This window comes from Pinus tabuliformis, chromosome 9, assembly GCF_031772625.1.
Source record: "Pinus tabuliformis cultivar Carrire ecotype Pingquan chromosome 9, CPIR1, whole genome shotgun sequence".
NCBI lineage: Eukaryota > Viridiplantae > Streptophyta > Pinopsida > Pinales > Pinaceae > Pinus > Pinus tabuliformis.
Window position 1 is genome coordinate 1,115,242,495 of NC_142307.1, and position 9,184 is coordinate 1,115,251,678.

The window sequence follows — 9,184 nt, forward strand, 5'->3', positions numbered from 1 at the left end:
TATATATTAAGACTATTGCATACAAAACAACTAGTACCAAAATGCTTTTGTTAATGTCACTAGTTTCCACACATTCCAAATAGATACAGTGAAAAGACAAGAAACTACCTCAATCGATATTTCTAGAGCTTACTGAAAGATATGTCCCCCAAATATAGACAAAAAGACCAAAATTCACTACCCATTAGTAGATACAAAAAAATATATTTTGGGGCCAAATGTTTTAAGAAAAGAGTGCATGATAACATGTATTAAAAGTATTGAGAATACTTTGAATTCAAATGTTAACAAAATGCAATATGACAACCTACAATAGAAACAAAAAAACGCGCGCGCGCCTGAGCGCCTGAGCCTCCATCGATCAGAACCCTCGCACCAGCGATCCCGCCGGCTCTAGATCCCCATGGATCCCCCGGATCCACCAGGGGGGGATCCAGCTTTGCAGCAAGCCTTCTCGAACCTGATCAAATCTCTGCCTCAGCAAAGGCCAAGGCCGACGGCTACCAAGTTCGTTAAAAAACTCGATGTGCTTCAAGAAGTTCTTCTGCCCCCGACCATCCCTCGCATGGCAGCAATATCTCTTGCAGAGAAAGGATTAATCGGCCAGTTTACAGGTTTATGGCCCTCACCCAAAACTGTTCAGCGGTGGGTGGAGAGAAACTGGGCAGAAAAGACTCAGGGGAAAAACTCAATAAGGTTCTGTGGAAGAGGTTATTTCACCTTCCACTTTGAAACCAAAGAGGACAAGGACTTGATATTTAGAAATGGGCCTTACTTCATGGACTCCCGGGGCCTCTATCTCAACAAATGGACCCCGGACTTTGACCCAGAACTAGATATTCCAAGTGCTGTTCCTGTCTGGGTCACGCTTCCTCACCTCCCTCTTCATTGCTGGGGAGATGACTCAGTCAAGGCAATAGGAAACGCGGTAGGAAAATATATAGACCGCAGTGAGCCCAAGGACAACATGCAAGCCTGTGCGCGAATTTGTGTCGAAGTAGATCTGGGACACGGCCTACCGGAAGCAATCAAATTGAAGGTGGACGACTGGTGCCATATCCAACAGCTGGACTACGAACAGATACCCTTCAAATGCAAGGTATGTCATGAATACGGACACTTTGCTAACAGATGCCCAAAACTTATAAATGTTGAATCATCAGAGCAGGAGGACCAATGGGAAACAGTGAAAAGAAAAAAATCTGCCTCATCCTTCAAACAATCTGAATCTGAACAACCGGGACCATCCCATCATCCCTCATCTAATCAGCGCCCACCCTCATCCTCACAGCAAGCCCCTCCTCCTTTCCCCACCTCTCCTCCTCGTTCTTCTGATCCCTCCATCCCTCCTTCTTCAAACCCTTTCGCATCCCTTTCTGAAGAAGAACCTCCTCAGGACCCTTTATCAGATCAGCATATCCCCTCATCCCTCTCCGCCCTCCCCGGACACTACTTCAACAAGAATCACAAGAAGCTTATCAAAGGATCTAGGAGCATCTAGTGAGATTCCAAAAAAACATGGGCCAGGAAGGAAGTCGGCAAAACAGCAAAGAGAAGAAAGTGCGCAGAAGGATATAGCAATGGGATCACAGACACCGATTGAAACCTACATTCTAGGAATCTCGGACAAGGAAAACAATATCAAAGGCAAAGAGAGGCGAGCACCTCTGCACACCACTGGTAAATCATGATGAAAGTGCTGTCTTGGAACAGCAGGGGATTAGGGCACCCCTCCAAAAAAGCTGCCCTCAAGGAGTTAATTCAAAGTGAAAAGCCTGATATCTTACTCATCCAAGAGACAAAATTAGAACAGTCCGAAATCAGCAGATTCATTGGCCAACAAAAACAGTATGGTGGCTGCACCAGTGAAGCAAGAGGAGCTTCAGGAGGTATTTTAACAATGTGGAATACAAGCAAATGGAGCTGTAGCCTCGTCAAAACACAACAGCATTGGATAAGTGTTAAATTGGAAAGCAAGGACAATGGCACTGAAGTAAAAATCTACAACATCTACCCTCCTAACCACTACAGGGAAAAAGAAGTTTGTTGGACTACCTTAGAGGAAGATTTAGAAGAAGACAATGGTAACAACCTCATCCTAGCAGGGGACCTAAATCTGGTCATGCACTCAAATGAAAAAAGAGGAGGGAACTTCGGCATTGATCATTTCCGAAACCGGCTGGAACACATCATGCAAGAAAAGGACTTGGTCGATTTAAAGCCCAAGAATCGCAAATATACTTGGAGCAATAGGCGGTTGGGAGCAGGTAACATTATGGAAAGACTTGACCGCTTCCTTGTTAACATCGCCTTTCTGTCCTCATTCTCCAACGGGCAGTCAGACATCCTCAATACTTCTGCCTTGGACCACTACCCCATTACTCTTACCTTGCAAAGCCAAAGTCACCTCGGCCCCCTCCCTTTCAAATACTCCACCCTTTGGAACCAAATTCCAGCAGCCCGCGATATAGTTAAGCAAGCTTGGTCTCAGCACGTGGAGGGCTCCCCAACTTTCATTTGGGAAACAAAATTGAAGCAAACTAGGCAGGCTCTCAAGACTTGGGCAAAGATCAAATACAAGGAACCCGAGGTTTTAAAAAAGGATATCAAACAAAACCTCGAAAAAATACAGCAAAGTATTGAAGCGGAAGGACTCACTCAGCAAGCAAGACAAGAAGAGATCAGATTGTATGCAGAGCTGCGCCAAACAACTAGAGATGAGGAGATCAAATGGAGGCTAAAATCTAGGCAGACCTGGCTGCGTGATGGTGACAAAAACACCTCTTATTTCCATAAACAAGCCACAATCAGGAAGGCAAGAAACACAGTTAATGCAATCAGAGATAGTGAAGGGATCAATCATGAAACCCAAGACTCCATAAAAGCTGCTGCAACCTCCCATTTCAAATCTCTCCTAACAGAGGACAAAAATGAGGAGGATCACTCAAACTTCCTCCAACATATGACCAGAGAAGTTACTCAAGAAATGAATAACAGCCTCACCCAAGAAGTCGAGGAGGATGAAGTAAAAAAGGCTGTCTGGAGTCTCCATCCGGACAAAGCCCCAGGTCCTGACGGGTTCCCAATCAGCTTCTTCAGAGAATATTGGCCAATGATTAAAAAGGACCTTCTCAAGATGATTCGTTGGGTCCTTAGGAAAGGCAAACTAGGGGGCTATACCAACTCAACGTATTTAGCTCTCATCCCAAAAGAGAATAGGCTGACCACCTTCTCTAGATTCCGGCCCATATCCCTTTGCAACTCTGCTTATAAAATAATCACAAAAATATTATCCTCAAGACTCAAGCCTCTTCTTTCTTCCTTAATTTCGGAAAACCAGGGAGGTTTTTTAGCCAACAGGCACATTTCCGACTCCATTCTTTTGGTACAAGAAGCCATCCACTCTAGTCTTAGTCGAAAGGAAAAAGGATTCATCCTTAAACTTGATCTTGCCAACGCCTTCGATAGAGTCAGACACTCCTTCCTTCTTGCTGTTTTGAACAAAATGGGATTCAATACCTCCTTCATCAATATGGTCCAAGCTTGTATCTCTAATCCTTGGATTTCACCTCTGGTGAATGGAAGACCTTGTGCAGCCTTTCAATCCTCCTGAGGCCTCAGGCAAGGCTGCCCCCTTTCTCCCTACCTTTTCATCCTCATGGCTGAATCCCTCAGCAAAGCCTTGGACTACAACCGAAGAATAGGCCTAATTACAGGTATCCAATTTGAGCAGGGCACAAAGAATATTAATCATTCTCAATTTGCTGACGATACCCTCCTGATGGGTGGAGCTTCGAACACCATTGCAAGGCGCTTCAAAAAGATCATGGACCAATTCATGGACTGCTCTGGAGGAAGAATCGACCAAGTCAAAAGCTGCATCTATGGATGGAATGCAACAGCTCACACCATTCAAAGTATTGCTAATATTTTAGAGGTCTCTTACAAGCTCGATTGGAGTCATTTCACCTATCTAGGGATGCCGGTGAGTAAGGGTCCCCTGAAGACTGAAACTTGGAACGAAATCCTCGACAAAATCAAAAGGAAAATCCAACAATGGGGAGCCATGTGGCTGAACCCAGCAGGACGTCTTGTTCTTCTCAAATCAGGTTTGATTTCTCTCCCTATCTACCGCTTTTCATTGCTACAAGCTCCAATGAATTTCCATCATAAATTAGAAAAGGCCCTTCGTTTTTTCCTTTGGCAAGGAGGGAATTTGGAGAAGAGAAAGTTCAACTTGGTTGGTTGGAAAAATGTCATCCAGCCCCAAGAAAAAGGAGGCCTTGGAATAAGGTCCCCAAATCTTTTGAATTTAGCTCTCGGGGCTAAAATTGTTTGGAGACTATTCACTGGGAATACAACTTGGTGGAAATCAATCTTAGAAGCCAAGTATCTCAGCAGCTCTAGGCACAAGCTTCTGGAAACTAATATACCCAACAGAGACAGCTCCAACATCTGGAAATTATGTAAGAAAATTATCCCGCTCATGGCTCAGCATATCTCCAAAGTTCCAGGAGAGGGAAGTAGCATCAGCATTTCTAAAGACAGAATCCTAGGCCAGAGCCCTATAGGATCCAATGCAGAAGCAATTCCAGCCATAAATTGGTTAAACAACAGAGGAATATGGAGCTTAGCCCAAATCACTAAGTGGGGAAGCTCCTCCCAAGCTTGGATTGGCTGGACCTTGCCGGACTACCCAAGGGATCTGGAAACAAGCTTCAACGCTCTAAAAGACCACCTGCACAGTAAGGCTCCGACTCATAAAGGAGGCAAAGATAGTTTTCGTTGGGACCCCACAGGAACCTTGTACACAACCAAAGCAGGGTACCACCATTTATGTGCTAGTGCCTTCCCACAGGACACATGGAGTCATTGGAGATTGGTTTGGAAAGCAGAAGCCCCCCCTAAAGTAAAATTCTTCTGTTGGCTCCTCCTGAAAGGTAAGATTTTAACAGCTGAGAACCTCAAAAAAAGGGGTATCCTAGGCCCTTCCAGGTGCCCAAATTGTCTTCAAGCGGAAGAAACAATACAGCATTTGTTTATGGAATGCCAAGTAGCTGCAAATTGTTGGAAAGATATCGCATCTTTAGGGGGAGTAGAATGGAATCCTAAGTCATCCATAGCAGAGACAGTCCAAAATTGGAAGAAACTTTGCCCATGGAAGAGCAAGAATAGTAAATTATCACAGAGGATATGGAATACTTTACCATTAACTCTTCTGTGGAGCATATGGTTAGCTAGAAACAAGAAAGTATTCCAAGACAAAGGACACAACTCCAGATTTATGTGTCATAAAACCATCAGCTTAGCTGTAGAGGCTGTGACAATTCGTACCCACAGTAAAGTCAATCTCAGCAGCTACAGTGCAGAAGAAAGAAATTTGATTAATTATGGTAGCATCATCAGCGCCCAAGATCAAGAAAAGGATAATTTGAGCCTAAAGGAGTCAACTACAGCTTGGAAGCTGAGGCCTAAGGAAGAAGAATTTGCTCTTTGGTTGAGCAACTGCAACAAATACTGCCTCTTCTTCGATGGTGCCTCAAAATCTAATCCTGGTCTTGCAGGCGCAGGAGGCCTCATATGCAACGCAAATGGTGAGCCTATCTTGCATTTTGAATGGGGATTGGGTAATCTTTCCAACAATCGGGCCGAAGGTCTGGCCTTATTTCAAGGACTCAATCAAGTGATCAAACTGGGCATCAAGAAAGTGAACGTTTTTGGTGACTCTGCTATTATTATCCGGCTCATGGAGCAAAAGCGGACTTCGCCAAATATACTGCTGCAACAAATCAACAGCAGAAACCAAGTCCTGCACAACATGCTGGAGGAAGCCCATTACTTTCACATCCTAAGGGGACTCAACAAAAAGGCTGACCACCATGCCAACAAGGCCTGTGATAGACCCAAAGGCCAACTCAGCTGCAATGATCACTTAACTATCCAATCGCTGCCATGAAGGACGCACATCTAATCAGCACTCGGGGCACCCTACCCAATAGAATCTGCCACAGCAACCAAATCACTAGATCAGAGGTCAGAACAGACCAGATTGAAAGAAATTGTATCAGCAGTCGGCTCAGAAGCTCACTTCAAGGCAGGGGAATCACGATCCATAGACCAGAAAATCGTCCTTGCCACAAAAAAATTGAATTCAGTCAAGATATGATCAGAAACAGTCAGTGGAGCATCGGGAAGAGCAGATCCCTCTCCCGCCTTCGTATTCGCAGAAACTCTCTAAATACCCCTTTAGCGCAAAAGCTACAACCCACAGTCGAAATTCTCTGCGGTAAACTTGGGAGAGAAGCCTATTTTGCAGCCTATCTCTGTAAGCCAGAAAGAAGGAATGTTGTAGAGTGTGTTAGAGGATTCGTTCTCACTCTATCAAAAAGTGGGAGCGCTGCCAAGCTTAATCGATCCCCAAGCGGTATAAGCGACAGCTTCAGGCATTCTAATAGCATTCTCTTAAGTGCTCGCAATACTCCCGAGAGCCTGAGTAGAACTACCCCCTTTAACAGCAAAGCGAACCGACAGCATCAAGGACAAAAGCAAAGGAATAGCGCCACTATTCAAACAAAGGAGTCAATGGAACTCCCCGAGGATTGTTTCCACTGCCGGGACCTGAACATGGAGTTTAATGAAGTCCAAGCTCAACAGAGAGCCTTGGAGGACCTAGTCCGCAGCATGGAGAATCGGATGGAGGACCAAGTCCGTAGCTTGGAGAATCGGCTGGAAGAGCAAGTCAAAATCCTTCACGATAAGTATAGAGCAGAGATGAACCTCTTTCTGCACAGGGTCCACTCCCTTCATGAACAATTCAGTACTCTACACAACAGATGCTGCCACGCTGAAGAGCGGATTGAAATTCTCAAGCAAATGATGGACAAGAAAGACGCTGCATCCTCCTCCAGCGCCAATCCAATCGAAGATGAACAGGATCCAGAGGGATCAACTACAAGAAAGATTAGCCACATCGAGATTGACTAGCTATGTTTTGTAAATGTAAATTTTGGGGACAGCAGTATGTTAAAATCTATAGTAGTATAAGTAGCAATAGGAACAGTCCAGCTAAAGTAAGGACCAAGGAAAAATTCCTTTTTGTAATTCCTTGGCCTCAAAATGCTCCTGAAGCATCTTATGTAAGGCTCTAGCCTCCTCCTTTTTTCAGATTAATGCATAGCACCCGACCTTTGTCTAAAAAAAAATAATTAATGTTGGTGATCTTCTAGTATGAATGTCACCAAGAATTTTAGCTCTAAGTATACTCAAAATAATTTATAAATTTCCTCCATATTCCTAGGAATTTAACAAAAACTAGTCAAATCAAATCTAGCTTTAGAAATCAATTTCAAGTGACAAAATCCAATAGTCCTGTCAATAAGAAAGGAGTTCTATTTCCTTCCTTGTCCCATGGAATTAACATTGTTTTTACATTGAAACAAATATTTTTTTTCCAATTCCCAAGGGAAATATCAACTCCATGTAAGAAAGTTTGTAAACTCACATACATGGAAATAGTATGATATTTGCACCAACAGAATTGAGGTGCATTCTACATCATTCATGGTATGTAGTGATCCATCATCTCTTTCATGGTGCACTAGATATGTAAACTAGTGCAAGCTCATTTAAATTAGGATATGATATGCACCTATACATAGTGAAACTCAAGGATGAATAGCTATTGAGATTTCTGAGTTGACACAAATGGAAAATGTATGCATTATTATGAATCTAAATATCCCACCCTAATTTAAATGTATTTGGGTAATGTATATCTTAATTTATAGGATTGTACTTCAAAGAAAACCCAAGTCTCTAGAGCAAGGTTGATTACATAAAATTGAAAACCCAAATCATTGTTACAATACCCTACTATATAAAATGTTTTGTTGTTTAATTTCTAGAAATAGAAGGAGCTTACCAGCATACCTTCCATTAGAAGTGCAATAAAACTATTTAAAAGAGGGAAATATGGCATCCTTTAAAACACTTCTTTTCTCAGGAACCACCATCTGCAAATTCTTGCATCTCTAAAGCTCTCCTCCATTCCACTATGAAAAAAACTTCATAGATAACCTTTTTTTCCACCTGCTTGCAACCTGGAGAGGACAATAAGGATGGGATTGGAACTTACATGAACTAATCAATTCAACTATCTCCAGTTCTATGTTGAATACTATCATAGAAGACTTAGAGACCACAAAATTGGTGCCAAGCTAAATTTTTAAAATAGGTCTATGAGAATAGTCGAGAAGAACTCACAAGAAAATGAGTAGTTATGTAGATATAGAGGTCCCAAAAATACAACTTTTCCAATAGTAAACACACAAAAAACAATACCCTTCTAGGAGCAAAAAATAATGTAGAAAATCCCCCAAAATTTTGTATTAGGGCATGCAATTAGATTATTAGAAATTTCCCTGCAACTCCACAATTCAAATCTAGCAAATTATATGTTTCATTGTTTGAAATAAATCAAATATTGCTTGAAACACAAGAAATAACTTGAATATTCATCAATTCAACAATATGAAAAAAAACATATAGATAACCTTTTTTTCCACCTACTTGCAACCTGGAGAGGACAATAAGGATGGGATTGGAACTTACATGAACTAATCAATTCAACTATCTCCAGTTCTATGTTGAATACTATCATAGAAGACTTAGAGACCACAAAATTGGTGCCAAGCTAAATTTTTAAAATGGGTCTATGAGAATAGTCGAGAAGAACTCACAAGAAAATGAGTAGTTATGTAGATATAAAGGTCCCAAAAATACAACTTTTCCAATAGTAAACACACAAAAAACAATACCCTTCTAGGGGCAAAAAATAATGTAGAAAATCCCCCAAAATTTTGTATTGGGGCATGCAATTAGATTATTAGAAATTTCCCTGCAACTCCGCAATTCAAATCTAGCAAATTATATGTTTCTTTGTTTGAAATAAATCAAATATTGCTTGAAACACAAGAAATAACTTGAATATTCATCAATTCAACAATATGAAAAAAAACATATCCAAATAAACCACGATTCAACCAAAATATTTGGACATGATACATGGGATTCAAGGGCACTGCTTTGGATCTTTGCAGCAGTGTATGTAGGAGGATTAGCCCCATGGCATTTCTTTAAAAATTTCCTAAATAGCCTCATCTCATCCTCATATTTATTGAGCCTA

The 9,184-nt window shown here is 41.8% G+C and overlaps 1 protein-coding gene across 1 annotated transcript; it reads left to right on the forward strand.

Annotated features, from left to right (window-relative positions):
- The first annotated feature begins 403 nt into the window (after nucleotides 1-403).
- On the forward strand, nucleotides 404-5,956 carry LOC149152566 (uncharacterized). Its single transcript, XM_089443525.1, has 4 exons — nucleotides 404-696; nucleotides 1,717-3,148; nucleotides 3,734-3,985; nucleotides 4,265-5,956. Exons 1-4 carry the CDS (start codon nucleotides 404-406, stop codon nucleotides 5,954-5,956), a joined length of 3,669 nt encoding a protein of 1,222 aa, XP_089299651.1.
- Nucleotides 5,957-9,184: the final 3,228 nt, after the last annotated feature.